Source organism: Sceloporus undulatus, chromosome 2, assembly GCF_019175285.1.
Source record: "Sceloporus undulatus isolate JIND9_A2432 ecotype Alabama chromosome 2, SceUnd_v1.1, whole genome shotgun sequence".
Classification (NCBI taxonomy): Eukaryota; Metazoa; Chordata; class Lepidosauria; order Squamata; family Phrynosomatidae; genus Sceloporus; species Sceloporus undulatus.
The window spans coordinates 178563991-178584797 of record NC_056523.1 but is presented as its reverse complement, the minus strand read 5'-3'; the positions used below and the strand labels follow the sequence as shown (position 1 = coordinate 178584797).

General features: G+C 43.1%; 2 protein-coding genes across 4 annotated transcripts in view; one reads left to right on the top strand and one right to left on the bottom strand.

Annotated features, from left to right (window-relative positions):
• Positions 1-14865, top strand: part of LOC121921248 (solute carrier family 26 member 10-like) — a 31778-nt gene extending 16913 nt beyond the window's left edge. For both annotated transcript variants that reach the window (XM_042449032.1, XM_042449033.1), the window contains 9 exons: positions 778-873; positions 2168-2274; positions 4801-4870; positions 6517-6687; positions 7272-7311; positions 7948-8027; positions 9465-9519; positions 11228-11334; positions 13496-14865. In XM_042449032.1, the coding sequence (XP_042304966.1) occupies positions 778-873; positions 2168-2274; positions 4801-4870; positions 6517-6687; positions 7272-7311; positions 7948-8027; positions 9465-9519; positions 11228-11334; positions 13496-13534 (765 nt within the window). In that variant the 3' untranslated portion in view covers positions 13535-14865. The remainder of the gene's footprint in view (positions 1-777; positions 874-2167; positions 2275-4800; positions 4871-6516; positions 6688-7271; positions 7312-7947; positions 8028-9464; positions 9520-11227; positions 11335-13495) is intronic.
• A 5-nt stretch (positions 14866-14870) lies between these two features.
• B4GALNT1 (beta-1,4-N-acetyl-galactosaminyltransferase 1) overlaps positions 14871-20807 on the bottom strand; it is a 70109-nt gene continuing 64172 nt past the window's right edge. For both annotated transcript variants that reach the window (XM_042449034.1, XM_042449035.1), the window contains exons 10-11: positions 19402-19639; positions 14871-18037 (exon numbers count right to left, since the gene is read on the bottom strand). In XM_042449034.1, the coding sequence (XP_042304968.1) occupies positions 17823-18037; positions 19402-19639 (453 nt within the window). In that variant the 3' untranslated portion in view covers positions 14871-17822. The remainder of the gene's footprint in view (positions 18038-19401; positions 19640-20807) is intronic.

Genomic DNA, 20807 nt, shown 5'->3' with positions numbered 1-20807 from the left:
CTAAATTAGTTTTTGTTTTTATTTCTGGGCAGGGTGCTCTCATTTACTGTGTTCTTTGTAAATTGTGAACTAGCACTATTCCACAATGAGTGGGAGGAAGCATTGAGATGAAAACAGTATTTAACCTCTGCATAGAGGACTGGAGCTGATTTTTTCAGGGGCTATTGAATAATTCCACATCTCTGTTGACAGGGAAGCAATTATAGGCTCAAAAGCCACAAGGAGAAACCTTTTAATTGAAACTGCTGAATGAGGCTTCTTTCTCCATAAATGTTATAGGAGGAAAGTGGCCTGGTAATGGGCAATGCTTTATGATATCATGCAATATTGGTTGCTGCATGGAGCCAGCATTTTAATTCTGGTTCCCAGTGATTGCAGAAAATTAATGTTATAGGGTTGTTTCTTAGGGAGTGATCATATAGTACTTTTTCCACACCAGTCCTGTGCAAAGTTAGTCATGCCTGTCGATGGGCTGAGGTGGACCTAACTGTATATCCTCCCAGATGATGACAGAGGATGCAGTTAAAGACATACAGTATTTTCATATGAGGTAGCCCTAAGTAGCTAGAGGTATGGTGCAGAAGACAGTTTCTCAACTCCTGCTAAATGTGTCTTTCAGCCTCTTTAATGAATGAAAGCTCAGCATGTGGCTGTAAAAGCAAGTTCAAAATTGCATCTTCTGGTAGGCTTTTAATGCTCCATCTTGCCTTTTGCTGTTGGCGAATGTATGGCAATGTCCCTATGTAATCATACCTGGATTGTCTTTCACATTTCTAGTGTGTCCTGGCTTGTATTAATGTCACCAGTCTTCGGCAGATGTTTCTACAGTTCCAGGATCTACCTGAGCTATGGAGGATCAGCCGCATTGATTTTGTAAGCAATTGTCACCTTTGAGAGTAGGCCAATTTCTGATCTTGTTGTTAAAAATAAAGCACTGTATGTATTTCCCTCCTACCAAAGATTTTTAGATAGCTGCCAAATTGTTTCAACTAGATTACTTCTTTCTTTCTTTCTTTCTTTCTTTCTTTCTTTCTTTCTTTCTCTGTCTCTTAAGCGCATTGATATATTACAGGGATGGATCTAGAGAGCCAACATCTTTGATATATTGCCTTCCTGCCAAAGGTATCAAGATGGATCACAATTTAAAACAATAGCTTACAATTTGATAGGCACAATACCAAGAAAGGGATGAGGACAGAGGATAAATAATAAATTCCATGGTTGACTGTGTTAGGGAATTTTGGAAAGAAAGAGCCACTTCTGTCCTAGTCTATCTGATACTTTTGCTTTCTCACCTGACCTTTGTACCCAGCCAAGAGAAACACACACAGTTTTTGTGTAGAATTTCTGATTGCATTAATTATAGATACATTCTGAAAGTGTTGTTGTGTCAGACTATATAACAAAAGCAACAAAATGTAGGCATATGCTTGATGAAAGAATGTTCTTGCCTACAAAAAACCATACAACACTATCTTATTAGCCTTTCAGGTGCTACATAACTGTCCTTTGTTCCTGTGTGGACATGGCCAAAGTTTCTACCATGCCATACAGCAAGGCAGAGAACCTGTGGTCCTCTGGATGAAGCACAGTTCTGATTAACTTGATGGGCCAATGGTAATGGTAATCCAGCAACATCTGAGGATCACAGGTTTTCCTGGCTGTCTTGCAGAACTGTGGCATTAGGGAACTTAGTCAGGAGTCCCCTCTAAAGACATTTTGTTATTTTCCACCATGAAACTCTGCTTGTAAAAGACTATCCCCCTTAGCCATTATGCAAAGGGTCTTCAGCTTTGTATGAGTTCCTTCTGGCATGTGTATGCCTTGCAATAGGATACATTCCATCTGGATTTCACCATGGCAGATTTTAAACCTGAATAGGTAAAACGCAAGTAGAAAGTCAAAGCCAGTGTACTCCCATGCTGCTATCCTGAATTTGGAAAAGTTATTTTTTTAAATTACAACTTCCAGAACCTCCTCAGACAGCATGATCACTTATCTAGAGGATTCTGGGACTTCTAGTCCAATGTTTCCAAGGTCTACAGCAAAGCTGATAATAAAACATAGAAGTGGAGGGAGTTTGACGTCAGACTGACATCCCCAGTGTCTCTACGGCTTTTTCGGGATTTCTTGTGATTCCAACACTGTCTTTTTTCACCCTACACAGGCTGTCTGGGTGGTCACATGGCTCTCTGTGGTTGTGCTTAGTGTCGACCTTGGCCTGGGAGTGGGAATTGTGTTCTCCATGATGACTGTTGTGTGCCGCACACAGAGGTAATTAAACGCACCTCTTCCTTTTCTGTTTCCTCCTCACAGCCTTCTCACCAAAGGCTAGATCAAGGCCAATTGGTAGGATCAAATGTCCTCTTTCAAGCTTGTGGGATGCTGCCAAAGCCATAGATGCCAACCTCTGACTGGAGGGAAGGAGGTTGGTAACTAGTATCACACTGTCCTTACTCTACCCATTGACTTTACTGGTAGTCACAGCTATGAGCCTGTGATCATTCCTCCGTGGCTTTTAACTGGGCATGATTTAGACTTTCTGGCTTTCAAATACAGTCTCCTCAAACACTTTCTAATCCTTTGAGTGCTTCTGGATATACTTGTAGTGTCAATGCTAGGGACTAAGGATCTGGTCTGCTGCAGAATTAATGCAATTTGACCTCATCCTATGGAATTCTGGAATGTGAAATTTGTTAGGGTGCCAGAGATCTCTGACAGAGAATATCTCACAAAAGTACAAATCCCAGAATTCCATAGCATTGAGCCATGGCAGTTAAAGTGGTGTCAAACTGCATTAATTCTGCAGTGTAGATGCAAACTGAGTCTGGCCACAATGGTTTCACTGTTGCAGCCATTCACAGTGGGTTTATCCAGGTAAGGCTTAGGAAATGTAAGTCACTCATGACAGCATTGCAGCTAGCCATGTCCTGGGAACTAATCTGAATCTTGAGTGATCCAGAAAACAGTCAAAAATGGGATCTACTCTATCTTAGATCCAATCAGAGCATTCACAGAATGGTCCCATGGCCAGTTTTCTTGAGTGACTGGGAGGGATGAGGCAGGAAATAACATTCAAGTCTTAAAAACTAAGGTGTATTTTGTGTTACAAGCCTGGCCTAACCAGTAGGCAAAATGAAACAACTGCCTCAGGTGGTAATGATGGAGGGGGCAACATTGCAGACCCCTAGTCCCATTACCCATTGCCCATATTGAAGTAAAATATGTCATTTATAGGTATGGAACGGAGGGGAGAGCATATCGTCCTTTGCTTCAGACAGCAAAAAGTCTTCAACTTGCCCTATTATGTAACATGGGACCCCTTCATATGACACAACTGCCATGGCTGCCTCCTATGGAATCCTGAGTTTTGTAGTTTTGGTCAGAGACACCAAAGGATTTCCTGGCTGAGGATTCTAAAGGTCCCTCTTTCAACCTCAAATCCCAGGATTCCATGGGATGTTGCCATGGCAGTTAGAGTGCAACCATAGTGCTATATGAGTGTATTATGAAAGGGCCCATAGTGATTCATTCTTGGGCTGCTGCCAGCAGAATTAATGCAGTTTGATACCAGTTTAACTGTCACAGCTGCATCCTATGGAATGCTGGGTTTGTAGTTTGCTATAGCACCAGTGTAGTGGTTTGAATGTTGGACTGTGACTCTGGAGACTAGGGTTTGATTCCCAGCTCGACCGTGAATCCCACTGGGTGACCTTGGGCAAGACACATGCTCTCAGACTTGGGAAGGCAATGGCAAACCTCCTCTGAACAAATCTTGCCAAGAAAACCCCATGGCTTGGAAGGCACACAAAAACAACAACATGACATCAGAACTCTCTGACAGAGAAAGCTAAATATCTCACAAAACTACAAATCCCAGAATTCCATAGCATTGGGCCATGGCCATTAAATCGGTGTCAAACTGCATTAATTCTGCAGTGTTGGTGCAGCCTTTGTCTCTTTTGATATAGTGTCCTTCAGCAAAAAGATAATGATTTGTTTTAAGTACTTATGTGAATCATGCCTATGAGAGACTATGGTTTACAAAAAGTTGATGTTAAAGAGTACCCTACACTCTGGATATCTTCCCACATTGCTTCTTGCAACCTAGAACTCACTGCAGTGCAGCCCCTCCTTGTGCCACCAAGGGAATATCAGAGATTCCCCATCCACATGGGATAAGCACAAACTTCAACTCTCCACTCACCATCACAGACCATTGTTCCCTTCCTGGAAACTGGGACAGTACTCCCATGGAGAGGGCACTGCAATGTTAGCTTCTCTCATTACCTTAATGGCGCAATAAGGAACTGTAGGATAGGGACAGGATGCTTTTACCCATTCGTCCTACATAAGAACATAAGACTGGCAGTGGAATCTTGCTTTCAACATAGTGACAAGACAGCAGCCTCCATCACATTTTGAGAATAGAAGGCTAATTCATAGGGTCCAGAGTAGCCTACATGGCACCCACAGTTCTGTTCTTCAATAGAAAGAAAACACTCTAAAGTAAGGGTAGGATCTGCCTACTCCAGCTCCTTTTTCTGAAACAGTTTGACTTCCCAGAAGACTTGCATCACTCTGCCTAATGGCATGGTGTTTGCATTGGTGCAACTCCCATGAAGAACCTGGAAAAGATACTTTGGGGGAGTGGTGCTTCCAGAACGTTCTGGTCAATGTATCCACTGGCAAAGCTGCCACACTCATGGCTGAGCAAAGGCCAAGCATTTGCTGGGTGTTGGAAAGTTTTGCCCAGGTTAATGCCAATTTCTCTCTTATGTCACTTCCTCAATTCTACAGGGCCGAATGCTCCGTGCTGGGCAGGGCAGCTGATACAGAGATCTATAAGCCTGTCAAATACAACAGTAAGGTAAGGGTGGTGGGGAGCTGGGTAGAAACACACACACACATTATGCATAGGTCTGAAATTGTAGCCCAAAAGCAGCCCTTACAGAAAGCAAAAATCTTCTGGAGCTGCTGACAGGTTTCCATAGCACTAGAGTACTCATTAATTTCATTTGCTGCACACACACAAATAACAAAGCTACTTCTAGCTCCAAGTGTCCATTTCCCCTGTTATTGTCTTACTTTTCAATCCTAGAACCACTCACCTCTTATTGAACTCAATTGGTGATGTGTCTCAGTAGGTTTGTATACAACTGTGCCTCAAATATTTGACCCTTATTAGGATCTAAAATAGATAAAGCAATGCATGTAGTAGAGGTGGAAGCTTGTGGTTATCAGATCCAGCTAACTGTCCCATAGTTTTGAAATAAGATGGAGTTATTTTATTAATTATTGGCGAAAAGATTTTTAGAATTAGAACAGATTGCTATCATTTTTCTTTCCCCTCCAAAACCATAGAGATTTCCCTGGAAATACAAGCTAGAATTCATAATCACAGTTATGAATGCATAATTTAAAATTACACATCTGCCACTGATATATATTCACAGTTTTACATATGCACAATTGTGGCAATTATGCAGGGAAAATACAGGGATTGTAAAAGTCCGGCAATCCTGATGTTGTGTGCCTTCAAGTAATTTCTGAGTTATGGCGACCCTAAAGTTTTTGAGGGCTGAGATTTTGGAACTTACCTAAGGTCACCCAGTGGGTTTCCATGGCCAAGTGGAGAATCAAACCTTGATCTCCAAAGTCATAGTTCAACACTCAAGCCACTACATCACATTGGCTCCCAATCCTGCTGTACCAGGCATCAGTTATTGTGAGTGATGGAAGTCTGTTCTCCTGTTGATCATGATGCATCAGACTGATGTTTCCATCTCCCTCCCACAAGGCAAGCTATCTCCAGTATAAGGAGGAACTGTGACACTTCTGAGATTGCTAGTGGGAGAGGGGTGAAAACATCAGTCTGGTGCATCCTGATCAAAAGGATAACAGACCTCTATTGTTCACATTAGATGCTGCCTGGTAAAGCAGGATTGGGTGTATGTGGTTGGGACAAGAGTATACATTGTGCCCGTGCCATACGCAGGTGCACTATATGCAGCTTTCAGCTTATACTGAAGCCGCACAGCAATACAATGAATGGTGTGCGTGCCTTTGGCGTGCATGCACCGCCACGCTCAAGCCCAATTATATTCAATGGGGTTCAAGAATACACATTTTTCCCCTTATGCGAGAGGGAGGTGGTGGTGTCCAGAACGGATCCCCCGTGTAAGGTAAGGGTCCACTGTACTTAACTCTGTAGCTGATCTTAAATCTCAATCATTATTTTATTGTATACACCTTTATGAAGGATGCTTTAGTGGTAAGACAGGCAGATGTTCAGATGAGAGGAAAAGAAGCCAGCATTTGTTTGTTTGTTTGTTTGTTTGTTTATATCCCGCCTTCTTCCCAGTACAGGGACTCCAGGTAGCTCAAGCAAGCAATATAATGGGGGATTATGGGAGTTATTATCTAATGTGACAATTGGTTAAAACTAACATGGAGCCCTGCCATGTTCACTAATGCAACTGTACTGTCTTTGTCCATCCCATCCCTGTTTCTCAGTGCTTTGAGATCCCAGGTGTCAAGATTTTAAGCTACCAAGCCCCCATCTATTATGGGAATCGCAGTTTCTTTCGTGATACTCTAAGCCAACTTGTGGGGCTGGACCACAGCTTGAAGCAATATGAGGACCAAGGTCCCAACAACAAGATTAAGATGGACATCAGCACTGTGGTAATTTTCTTGGTTTGAAGGGCTGAGATGGTGTGATGGTGGAGAATATAGAGTGGTGCACTGGATTGGATTAAAATTTATCCAGTTCATCCCATTCTTATTCACAGCTCTTTGGAAGAGCCAACCACATGGTAGAATGGTTTTGGAAAGTAGTTGCCACAACTGTAGTTGAGGTATGGGATATATTCTTGGCTGTTTAACCCTCTGGTTGGTTCTGAATGGGTTAAAAAAGTGAACTGACCTTTTTTTAAAAAAATTAATTCTGTGACAGAAATGGACAACCTCTGGCCTTCCAAACATTGTTGGAGTACAACTCTCATCAGCCTTCGCCAGCAGGATCAGTAGTGAAGGATGAAGGGAAGTGCAACCCAACACATCTAGAGGGCCACATATTGTCAGCCACTATGCTATAAGAAGTGATCTTCCAGAAATTTCCTTCAGTGAAGTGTGTGATAAATGCATATCAAATAAATAAATGGAAAACAAACCAGATGTTGAAGATTTTACTTTGTCTGGAGTATTCAGATTTTTTGCTCCCTCTTCTCCTATGTGGACACTGATTTTTTTTTTAATTTCCCCCCTAGGAGAGCAGTGTCTCTGTCCTGGACAAGAAGCAAAACTCAAGTAAGCAAATGATAATATCCTTCTAGCTCCTGGGAATTTTTGCTTGGTAAACATTCAGTCTCAACTCTGAAATAGGAAAAGTTTCCTTTGCCTTTTCTGAATTCTCCAAAGATTAGTAAATTCCAGGCAGAAGCAGAGAATGTTCTTCAGTGTGCTAGTGGTATTGCAATTTATTGAATATTCTTTCTGTGTTATGTTCAGCACCACCAGCCACTGATTGGAGATCCAGCCTGGCATAGCTGTTTGAGTATTGGATTGGGGTTCTGGAAACCAGGGTTTGATTCCCAATTTGGCAGTTGAACCCACTGGGTGACCCGGAGCAAGTCACATGCTCTCAGCCTCAGGAGAAGGCAAAGACAAACCTGCTATGAACAAATATTGCCAAGAAAGCCCCATGATAGGGTCTTCTTAGGGTTTTTATAAGTCAGAAACAACTGGAAGGCACACAACAACAAACAACAGTCACTGAGTAATAGCAAAAAAAGTTTGCACATGTGTCTGGGTCAAGAGTTTTACATTTAGCTTTCCTCTGCCCCAAGTAAAAACTGGCTAAAGAATGAAGTGTTTCTGATCATGTACAGATGGTGCCATTGTATGGTTTGGGACTGATCCCTGATGTCTCATTTGCTCTTTCAGGCATATCAGTACAGGCTGTGATTCTTGACTTCAGTGGAGTGTCTTTTGTTGACTCAGCTGGAGCCCGTCTCCTTATTCAGGTATGCCAACAAACAAGTGTGTGTGTGTGTGTTTAAGAGGGTGGCAGTGATGATGGAGAACACAGGTAAAAAAGAATGTATTCCAAGAAGATTAAAGCAGATTTGAAATCCAGACAACCCCCAGTCCCAGTGCAGTTGCCCACATTCTAAAGTGCCTAAGGACTTTATCACACTGGGAGAAAGCCGGTATTAAAACGGCATTTTCCTAGCAAAGTTGTGAGATCATGGTAAAGATTTTCAAATGATGTTGTGAATAGAGAGGATTTATCCCAGGAAGAAACAGGAAAGTTTGAGCATTCCTGTTTCTTCCCAAGATAAGTCCTCTCTAATTGCGATGTATCTGAAAATCTTGGCTGCAATCTCGAGACCTTGCTGGGAAAATGCTTTTTTAATCCTGTCTTAAATCCCAGTTTTTCCCTCATGTGATAAAGTCCTGGATGAAGTGTGGTCCACAGGTCACAAGGATCCTCAACCCCCTCTTCTTTGTCACACCAAGGCTCTTTTGCATTTTTTTAAATTGACAATGCCCTGGTGGCACAGTGGTAAAATGCCTGTACCGCAGCCACTCACTCACAAACCATAAGGTTGCGAGTTCAATACCAGCAAAAGGGCTCAAGCTCGACTCAGGCTTGCATCCTTCCGAGGAAGTCGCTAAAATGAGTACCCGGATTGTTGGGGGCAATTAGCTTACACTTTGTAAACCACTTAGGGAGAGTTTAAGTGCACTGATAAGCGGTATAGAAATGTACTTGCTATTGCTATTGCTATTTTTCTGTAATAACTACCATGCCCTCTTCCTCCCTGTGAGCTGTGCTCAGGGAGAAATAGGTGGCTTTTACCAGAAGTCTGTGATGAGTGCTTTTAAAATCAGATCAGCAGCACATGAGATTCTGGACCACAGGTTGGCTACCTTTACATTAGTGGAAGGACATTGGCAGATAACACGGCAGGTAATTGATCGTTCATGAGACTGGAGCATCCCTAGTGAAGATTTTACACACATACCTTTCCATGTTGAGGAAAACACCTTCTGTGATAATGTTATCTGCATTGGGAGAGCTTTCTGGGTGGTTTCAATATGGTTCTCATGGTTTCCCCTTTTAGCCAGGATATGCAGACCAAACCTCCTTCGACTTGAATAGCAGAATAATAGTATTATCAGAAGATCTGCCTAATTAGACATCATATGGCTGAGCCAAGATGTCCCTCTCGGGGTAAAAATGTGTGCTTCCCTGATAGCCTAGGATCGAAAACAGGAGAAATGCAAGCATGCTAGATCTTAGGGTGAAATACAGGGATTGTGGCCCCATGTGCAGAACATCTAACAGCACACTGGAAGATCACAGTATACTGGGGATGTGGGAAAATCAGGGGTGCTGTTGCAGTGGACTCATTGAGACTGTTTTGGGTATCCTATCACATTCCCTTGCCTTCCAGGTGTGTGTGGAATGCCAGAAAGCAGGAGTGCAGATGCATTTGGCTGCCTGTAATGGTAAGTGATATAGGAGATGCTGTCAGACCTCCTTCTTTTAAATCTACAACTGCATGTTTGTTTGAAGTAACCCTGAGATGGACACCATTTGTACCACGAGTAGGAAGCTACAACCATTTGCAGCGCCTGACTTGTATTTCCTGTACACATTTCCTGCTACCTTCATATTTTAAGAAGTATATCTATCAAGGTTAATATTTGAAACAGCCGTTTGTCCTGGAAATGGAAGCTCATTGCATGGGGGCGGAGGGGGGGGGGGGGCATAGTCTCGCTTTCTTCTCAACCCCTTGAGCTTATGTGATTGAAGTCCAAATCAGTTAAGATGACAGACTTCCATGATCAGAGCCCCTGTATTTTCACATTTTTGTAAAATGCAGTTGTAGTTCGGGGTAGAGTCAGATCATGGCCACAGTAAGGTGGTGGTCAGTTAATCCTTTTCCTGGGGGAGCAAATAGCAACGTCGGAAAGTTCGTTTTGATCAGCATGCTATTAGTGACATTTGTTTTTGCATGCTCTCAAGTCATTTCCAATTTAGGACAACCCTAAGACAAATCTATCATGGGTTTTCTTGACAAGATTTGTGCAGAGGAGGTTAGCTATTGCCTTCCCCTGAAGCTTACACAGGTGTTCTGCCTGCATATTGAACCTTTTTGGTCATTGCTGAGGCAGGAATGTACTACTCTCTTGTGCAATAATTGAGCCCATCATAGAACTCATCTTCCTTTTAAGAAAGCAGGGAGGATCTGCACAGCCATTTAGTGACAATGGAGAGCAGAGGAAGTCTGGAAGTCTTAAGAGTATGATGTTGTGTCTCCAGCTACAGGGATACAACCAGGTGATTTTCCAGTGTCCCCTGCCACCATCTTCTACTAAATGGCTGTGAAGGGGGACTGTGCAGGAGGGTGATTCCTTTGAGACGTATCATAGTTTCACTTGGGCACAGCTTTATGATATCTCCCTTCATCATCACCGTCATGATCTAAAATTTTCTTCCTCCCACCTCATAGCTGCTTTTTACAAAAACATGGAGCAGGGGTGGGCAATGTATGGCTCCACAAGGCTGTTTTTGTTTGTTTGTTTGCTTTTGGCAGCCCTCCAATATCCCATTAGTTACTCTTTTTCTGCTCCCTCCAATGGGCGTGTATTTCCTCTCCTATGAATATCCAGAAGCAGGACCTCACTTTGAGTTTATAGATTTTCTTTTTGCATTGTTGCTAATTTATGTGACCTATAGAGGGTCCCAGGTTGGAAAACTAGTGCTCACTTGTATCAAAGCTACTCACCCCAATTGAAAGGAGGAGTGAGAAATCTTGGGCCTTCCAGAAGCCCCAGGTGACATGGCCAATGGTACAGGATCATGGGAGTTGTATTGCAAAACATCTAGAGAGGTAGATATTCCTCATCACCCGTGTAACAAGACAAGTGATTTCATGAAATTGTTCATGAACTCACCTAGCTTGATCTTAAGGCTCACTTTTCACACATACACTCATCCTATGATTTCTTTTAAATCATGCAGTGATGCACATCTGAATGTGTAAACTGTTTCAATTGTTAAGTAAAACAACAGGGAAATTTCCCCTGTGATGTGTTTGAGCAGTGGCATCTCTTTCACATATGCTGGTTCCCTGTTGGTGAATGTGGACATGCAACGTCTGAAGCTGAGCTGCCTCCTTCCCCCCCCCCCCTTTTCTTGTTTTCCATCTAGCCAACGTTCTGCAGACCTTAAGTTTCTGTGGCCTGATGCATCACCTTCCCCCACAGCAGATTTTTGTCACTGTCCATGATGCTGCTTCTTATCTCCAGCAGACCACGGTAAGTAGTTGAAGGTGCAGGGAGAGAACAACAGAACGTCCTCTCTTTTGCTTCAAAACCAGGCTCATTTAAGACTGGGGAGACAGCATGATTGAGAAACTGTAGTTCAGGTGTTCCCAAACTTTGATCCTCCTTTTGGACATCAGCTCCCAGAATTCCTGTTGGTTAAGCTGGCTGGGGCTTCTGTGAGTTGAAGTTCAAAATACCTTGCTTCAAAAAAAAAAAAAAACCCTCCTCAAATATAATGTCAAGGTTGTTCTCCTTCAACCTGAAAATGTAGGCTCACATCACTGCAATTTTTTTTCTGTGAGGAAGTGTTTGTACAGGTAGATGTACAGGTAGCAAGCCCTTTTCCTCCTATAATACTTGTTTTCTGTGTGGAGGGTGTGTGTGATCAAGTGAATTTACTCTTGCAGTTCTATTTGGTCCAGTCCAAACACAGGGCTGGTATCCTGTCCAGCAGTTATGAGATTGTAAATGGGATTTATAATCTTGTGAATGGTGAGGATTTATGTTTACAGTTGTGGGCAACCAAATGTGACCCCCAAAATCAGTAAGCTGATTAAAATGTTTCCGAGATCCTACAGTTTGGGGTGCCAGGAGATAATGCCTACAGTGCTCTTGGGGAATATTGAGAACATGCAGCTAGAGACCTCATTTCCCAGCAACCCAATCTCAAGCACTTGGAAATGCTTTAAGTGGAGTGCTGCCAGATTGCAAAAGTAGGGTTTTTTTTTTGGGGGGGGGGGGGTGGCATCTGTTGTCATACCTACATTGATAATGCAGGATTCCAGAATTAGCTGATGACTTAAGAATTTAAGGCAATCCCTGCTGGATCAACCAAAGACCTGTCTTAGTTCAGCACTGTATTTTTACACTGGGAAAAGAGGTGACCCATTAAGAAGCCCAGAAATATGATATGCTCACAGGAGCTAGCTCCACTCATTGCTTACACAGGCACAGTATCCCCAGTACTGGAGGTTATACTAATAGCTGCTGATCTCTTCAACCTTTCTGATCATGTTTTAAATCTATCCCAATTTGTGGCCATCACTCCAGTAAATTTTTCAGTTTTAACTATGTACTATGTAAAGAAATATCACCTCCTGTTGGACCTGAATCTCAGCCCCCACATTTCACTTTTGTGGAGGTCTCTGACTTAGCAATAGCATTTACATTTCTTTACCGCTTATCTGTGAACTCAACACTCTCAAAGCAGTTTAAAATCTGTAAGCCAATTGCCCCCAAGAAGCTGGGTACTCATTTTACAGATCTACAAAAGGATGGAAGGCTGAGTCAGCCTTGGAGCCCTAGGATCGAACTCACAATGTTGAGGCTGCAGTACTGGCATTTAACTACTGCAGCACAGGGCTCCTGACTTTGTAAGAGAGGAAGAAATGTTGCTACTTATTCTAAACCTTCCATCATTTTATAGACTACCATCATCTCTCTCTTTACACACCTTTCCCCTCCAAGGTTAAACAGCCCCAAACATTGCAGTTTTTCTTCAGAAGCAAATTGGTCCCTTAATCATTTTGGTTTCTCTTTTGTCAGTGGTATGCGATCCTTTTTCAGCTTTGGTGAGCAGGACTGTCCACAGTGTCCCAAAAGTGGCTGCTTCATACATTTGGATAAAGGCATTCTAATGGAAGTTTTATTTTAACCTCCTTTCCCAATGATTTTCCATCTCTTGTTTGTGAGAAGCAGGCCTCTCTCAGAACAGTTCTCTCCAATTCTGCAATGGCTTATTGCAGTTTTGCCAGCTAGTAGTCAAGGATTTCCTTTCAGAAACTTTTTTAAAAATGAGTGCAACCTTTTCTGTGAAGCCAAATCTAGCCCCTATAGGGACAGATGTTGTTAGGGTATGAACTAGAATCACTTCCCTTTCCTGAAGAGGAAGACCTGAGCACATGTCTATGCTATTAGAGAAATGGGCTGGAGGAACATCATCCATTGAGTCTGGTGCATGACATATGTTAGCTCAAGAAAAAGTGCAACCATCCTGTAAAGTGGATCACTGTTATTATGATACTCATACTGCAGGTGCAGGCATAAGGTAAAAAGATTTGTGGGTAGCAAGAACTAAAGGAGGGGAGCAGGTACAAATGCCTTGATGTGTAGCACAGAGCCTAATGGAAAACTGCATTTGGTTTCTACTCAGGAAAATGTGGAACAGAAGGATCCAACCATTTGGGTGTAACCATCTCCTGCCTGCCACGGATCAAGGAGTGCATCAATCAATCTGTGCATACTAGGACAAGGACTGTCTAAGATTACAAAGACATGCTAAAGGCAGCTGGCTGCCATGAATATCAGCAAGATTCTGCTTGCTACTGGAGGTCTGGTTTGTTAGGAACAGACCCACAGAGAAAGAAGGCAGAAGGGTGAGATGAACAGAGCCCTCAGGAGTACCTCCTTGTGCCAAGAGCTACATAGTTAGTTGTAGCCAGATTTAGGTGACTACTACATTAGCAAAGGGATGTCTTGTTTTGTACTCCCTCCTGTCCTGTGCTCCATCTTTCTGTGCCCTTCCCACAACAAAACAAAGCAAGATCTTTTCTTTTTTTTAAAAAAAAATGCTTTATTACCTTCAAATTGTCTTTACAGGAAAAAAAGGGTCTGACAGTAATCACCAGAAAAATAATTTAAGACTAACGGAATAGAGAGGGTTTCAGCCCATACAACTGAAGGAATGGTGCAAGGGAGAGCACAAGACCGGGGGCTCACTCACACTACACAGCTATAGTGCTATGATTCCGCTTTAACTGTCATGGGAACATCCCATGGAACCCTAGGCTTTATATTTGATGGAAGAGCCTTTATAATTCTCAAAGAATAGTTCTCTGGTGCCTCTGATCAAACTACAAACCACAGGATTCCATGGGATGGAGCCACAGCAATTAAAGTAGAATTATAGTGCTGTAATAAGTGTAATATGAAAGGGATCCTGGTGTGGACGTCAGCAGCTCTCATTCCTTTTTTGCTTTATGTAGGAGGAGAGACGTCACTCTGATTGCCTAGTACCTATTGGGACCAGAATGGAGTGCTGTTAAACAGCCTGGCCTTGGATCCCAAGATGTGGAGAGGAATATAACCTTTATTTTGTTCATTTCTTTATTCTGCTCTGAGAATTTGGTTGCTGACTACTGATTGAGATGTGCACACTGCAGTATCAGGCAAAAAGGAGGCAACACTGCAGGTAGCCTTTGTGAGTGTCAGGGAACTAGGACTCACCTTCCAAGCACCATCCCTTGACCAGGAGCATCTCTACTTTGCATTTTAGACCTTTGTCCTTCACCAGAGAATCACCAGAAGAGTGTTAACAATACAGTTGGAACTCTTTATTACACTCAGGAGTTTATCACACTAACGAGATTCTGCGGGAAAACGGGAGCTAACCGAGGAATGCCCAAAGTTTATCACATGATGTCACAGTTAACGTGAAATAATGCGAAGTTAATCCGAACGCAAAGCTGAGGAAACGGCAGCTTTTTACTTTCAGAATAATCAAAAGTTAAAACTTCACATTATTTCACTTGGGCAGTCCCTAGTGTGATAAACTCACCGAATTTGCAAGTTTGGTTTAAATTCAAATGTACTTTAAATCACGTTTAACTCCCATTTTCTCATGGGATGTCCCCTCATGTGATAAAGCTATCAGTGTACTCTAGTCCAAGGACTTATTTAAATCAAATTGTCATCAAGGGACATCTGGAAGTGTATGGTAACCCCCCCCCTTTTTTTTTTTTTTAAGATGGGTGAAAAGAGTTATTGTTGTTAAGGGCTTTTAGCCGTCACACATATATTTCACTGACATCCAAGGAATGAGACAAGCAGTAGTCTATATGGTCAACAGGAGTTTAGAAAAGTTTTATGGTTTGTTTTTTTACTACAACTCACAGAACCTTGGAGTGTTCTGTGAGTTTTGGTCTGAAATAAAACAGGTAAAAAACCTTTCCAAGCTCTAGTCAACCAATTCAAGTAGCAGCATTTTTTTCCAGGATTGTACCCCAGCAGGATGCAGGTAGCGAAATGCATTTTTAAATGCTTCCCTCTGCAAAAATAAATAAGTAAGCATACTACCTATACTAAGCAAAATTAACAGGCCAGGGTGGCTCAACCCATCATGACAGCATTAGCTCAGTCTTTCCTAGGCTGCTGGTCTCCAGCCTTTGTAGATGTAGACTCCCGTGATCCCCCATTACTTGTAAACTATGGTCAGGAGGAACCATAGTCCCAAACATCCAGAGGGAACCAGTTCAGAGACAGCTTTGTGACTGTATGCCTTTTTCCCTACTCCTCACATGTTTTAGCACATGATTTTGCAGAAGGTATAAGTGAATTAATTCATTTGAATGATTGTGGTAGGACCTGCACCTATGTAAAACAATAGAGAACAGTTACACCGTAAATTCCACTATGATCAGTAGGTCTTATTTCCAGATAGGTGTGGTATGCAGATCACAGTGGCCTTAATCCCTTGGGTTTACTTTGAATGACTCAGTTCTACACCATCCTTTATTTTTTGAAATGTGCCAGTAAGAATAGTAGAGAAGGCACCATATTTCTGAAATAAGCAGCAGCCCTATGAAAGAGGGAAAGGTCAGTTTGGAGGGGCAGGAGAAGGAAAAATTAAGGATTTGGCTCTAGCAAAACACAGTTAATCACTTCTTGGGGCTTCCACCTTTCCTGGCAGTAAAGCACAAGGGTGCTCTCAGGAAACCACCCCAGTCCCCTTTCTGCCAGTATACCATGTGAAGACTTTGAGAGTAATAGGAGGATGGGATAACACAAACATACAAGGCTGCATCCACAATGCAGAAATAATCCAGGTTGACACCACTGGGAATTGTAGTTCTGTGAGACATTTAGCCTTCTCTGTCAGAGAACTCTGGTGCCACAATAAACTACAATTCCCAGATTTCCATAGCACTGAGCCATGGCAGTTAAATTAGTGCCACCCTGGATTATTTCAGCAGTGCAGATGCAGCCTTAAAACCCTTGTTACATCTTTGTGCCACAGCCAAACGGCAATGCAGTTAATACTGGGTGACCCACAGAAACTTTTATAACCTACCACATATGTTCCTGTTTCCTGTCACTCCTTGCACTAGGATTGCTTTAGCATCCAGCCAGGATAAGGGAGACAGCAGGGTTGCCACCCATCCCAATATTCCCACCTTTGAGCCTGATTGCAGGAGAACAGTGCACAGCTGGACTGCCAGGAGGAAGTGGTTGGAGTGCCCAGGGGGGAAGGGGAATAGGTTGGAGTGCCCAAGGGGAAGGGGAATAATGGATAGCCAGATGGTGTGACAGGCTGCACTTTCTGCTTTTACTTTTCTAAGGGACCAACCCCATGCATTGGAGCAACACATGGGGGAGGGAGACAAGCAAACCTTAGCCCTGATTTACAAATGTTCCCCAACAACAACAACAATTGTAGAAAAAGCAGTGAAGAAGGTTGCAGGTTTGAAACCGAGAAGGCAGAGGAGGGAGGGTGTTAGGATATGGGGAAAAGCTTGGCAAATGGATTTTGTTGGAAAGAATAATAAAAAATACAGTTTGTTATAGATGGTCTTTGCACTTCAGCATATAAAAATTGGCTTCATTAGAAAAGCAATTGGTCTGACTCCCTCCCCCCACCGTCCATGAACACAAGAGTCACAGGGAGTGCCTTAATGGTGGTGTGTGCTTGGTAGCTCTGTCCTTTTCATGCCCCAACCTTGCTGCAATGCATACCTCAAGGCTCCCCCCTGGTGGCAATTTTCCATCACTGTAGTTTTTGGCACTTCAAAATCTCCAAGGATGGCACCAGCTTGCAGAGGAAGGAGTTGGGGAGAATGGGACACAGGTACAAAGACTTGGCACAAAAATTTGTGGCACTGGACAAACCCCCAAAGTTCAGCCACTGTCTCCTTTCAATCATGCCTCCCCGCAATCAGATTAAATAGAAGCAGAGATAGTAGAATTGTGTTGGGAGAGACCGTGTTGGCAGATGTTTTGACACAATGTGTGCACACATGCGTGGCAGAAGCAGGACGAGGGGAGGCCAGAAATTTCTTTCAATCACGGTAGAAAAATGTAATTCTCAGGGCATCAGGGGATCACTTGTCAGTATCACTCCCCATATAGGATTCTTTAGTTCAAAACATGTGAAACATACGCAAGTGTAGGCAGCAGCACCGATTCTACTAAAAATAGGAGCACAAAAACAAACAATAGAGCAGCCTTTCCATCCAATTAGAAAGTGTTTTGGCTTTTTTTTCTTCACAGCAGGAGTGGCTACCCATTTCTCAAACCACTCTTCACTCTTCGCCTGAGGATGCCAAGCCCTCCCTGAGCTCTGGGGGTTTGGCTAATTGACAGGGAAGACCATTTGCCTAGGGCTGTGGCCAGGTGCCAGAGCAGGCTGCCTGAGATCAGTAGGCCTGATTGCCTGAGGACTGAGCCAGCAGTCAGGGGCTGGGCTAGCTGTCCCAAACCAAATACTAGTTGCCCGTCATACATTTGAAACGGTTCTTGAAGTAGAAGAGGCTTTGCTTGATGTTCATGCTGTCATCACTTGAGTTGGGGTAGCGGAATTTGGCGTATTGCTTCTCGCTTTCTGTCTTTAGCCATGGTAGCTTAATTTTGGAGGCATGGTCCACCACCACATCAGAGCAGGAACCCACATGCAGAATGCCAAGGCCATCAATGAAGAACTCTATTTAAAAAAAGAAACAAAGAAGAGGACGGGGAGTATCAGTATGGTCTTAATCAGGAAGCCCTCATTTGTCCACATCAGGGGTGGGCAAACTGATGACTCCTAAATGTGGCCCATGAGACCCCCCCCCATTATTTTAAACATTTTTTCAAACTAATTTTGGGTAGTTTTTTGCCTCCAAAGTGCCCCAAATCTCCCAAAATCGCATAAAAAGGCAACCATTTGCTCCCCAAAACCCTCCCAACACCCCAAAACAGGCAAAAGAAAAAGAGGAAAAATTGGCCGAAATAGTAGCCAGAAGTAACTTCACATCACTTCAGCATGGTGAAAAGTACTGCTGTGGCCCAGCAACCAAAGGCTCGAAGGGGAAATGGTCCCTGTTGTACTTGCATGGTATAGTAGTTTCAGTGTTGGACTATGACTCTGGAGACCAGGGTTTGATTCCCAATTTGGCCATGAAACCCACTAGATTCCCCTGGGCAAGTCACATGCTGTCAGCCTCAAGCAATGGCAAACCTTCTCTGAACAAATCTTGTCAAGAAACCTCCATGATAAGTTCACCTTAGGGTCTCCATAAGTTGGAAGTGACTTGAAGATACAAACCACACACACACATCCTGGTCTACATGCATTTTTGGATACTGTTCCTCCTGAGAATAATTTGTTATAGGATAAATGACAAAGTGAACAATCACCAGAAACAAACACCCCACATCACAAGGACTGGAATTCAGGTTGGGACATCTGCACGTACAGTTGCTCATCATACAAAATCTGATTTTTCAGGCACTGTATGGGGTTGGTATTCCTGTCCTCTCTGCAGTGCCTAAAGACCACTCCTGTTATTTTAAAGCCACGAAGCCGCTTCACCCAGGCATTCCGTGCTTCAATTAGAACAGGATCACAAAAGCATCTGGCAATCTTGGTTGTGTTGATGGGGGATTCTGGGAGTTATAGTCTAAAAAAGTAATTTTCCAAGTATTCCCAATTGTACCTTAAAGCAGTGCTTCTCATGCTATCTGATCTCAGTGACCATAAATTATTTTTTTCCAGTGTACCAAGGAGGAACACTATATATGTGCCCATTGGGTACCATTTTTCTTATTTTCCTGGAAGCTTGTCAGGGACTGGTAGCCAATGGTTCAAAGACTAACACTGGTCTAGGGACCACCATTTTGAATAGAACTGCTTTAAAGCATCTCCTGCACCTACAGAATCAGAAGTCATCACCATTTGGACTACACATTCCATTTGATTTCCTTTATTATGAAGAAATGATAAGTGCCTCCACAAGATCTATCCAAACTAGCCAGGCTCATTTCACATATCAGTTAGTTCCCATCTATCCTGTTGGCATTACTCACCAAGGTGGGCAACCCGACTAAGGCGGGGATCAAAGCCAACCTGCAGCACCTTCTGTGTGTGTGCCAGGAAGAAGTTGACAACACCATCAGTAACCACACAATCAGGGAAGCCTTCAATGATATGGTGGTAGCCTTGGCGGGTTCTCAGGCAATCACCATCATCACCACCAGGCTGCACGCTGATCTGCTGTCGATACGTGGTGGTGTAGCCAGTGATCTCCCGCACTGCTCCACCCACCTGTCAGAACAAAACAAAACATTCAGGAGAGACAGAGAGAACACAGAGCAAGCTTGCACTATTTATACTAGCGTGTCTAGATAACTGAAATGGTTTTCTTTCTTATTGAGCAGCAGCACTATAAAGCTGATGGAGCTGGAATTGGGAATTGAAGCAATTCTGGATCCCCAAACAGTATTGGAGATAGCTATTGATCTAAGACACCATACATGAGAGTCCTCAGTGGCACAGATATTATATTTACATGAGAATTGCCCTATAGACACCAGGATGTGTATGTGTGTGCATGCCTTCAAGTCACCCTGTTGACTTGTGGCAATCAAATGAATTTCAGAGTGTTTTCTTAGGCAAGGAATACTCAGAGGTGATTTTGCCAGTTCCCACCTCTGAAATATAGCCTGCAGCACCTGATATTTGTTGCTTGCCTCCTATCCAAGTACTATTCCTGCTTAGCTTCCAAGATCAGATAGGATCTGGTGTCTTTAGCTCTCCTTAGGCATCAGACTAAGTCTGCCTAATGGAGCATTCTCCCACAGTAGGCATGCAAATACCTTACTGCTTCCTAGGGGGTTAAAATGATTACCATTTCCATTATTTGTCTCTAACATGTGGTACTTGGATCAAACGGTACTTGGAACTTTTTTAATCACAGTTCTGTAGGTGAGACTGGGTTTACATTTCTGAACTAAGAATGAAACTAGAAACTGCAGTTAAGGTATTAGGCACCAACTCCAACTTAATCTAGGTTCCATTTTCTCTGGCTTTCCTTGCACACTTCTGATTAGGGACATAGATTTCTCAACATGCAGCATATAGCCCAGCCCAATGGATCTGTCCCAACCATGACTGACAAGTTTTCATCTAATGGACTGAGGCTTTCAATCCATCTCTTGCTTTCATACCATTCTGAACAGTGCCACTAGCTTCCAAGAAGGTGAGATGGAGAGATGTATTGGATAGCTTCCCAGCTCCATGGTTTCTTGAATGAAGCAGATTATATAGCTCCATATCAGACTGGTTTCAGGCCTGGCTATGGGACAGAGACAACTTTGGTTGCCTTGATGGATGATCTACACAGGGGACTGGACAGACCAAGTGAGTCCCTGTTGGCTCTACTGGACCTCTCACAGGCTTTGATACCAAAACCATGGTATCCTTCTAGGCTGTC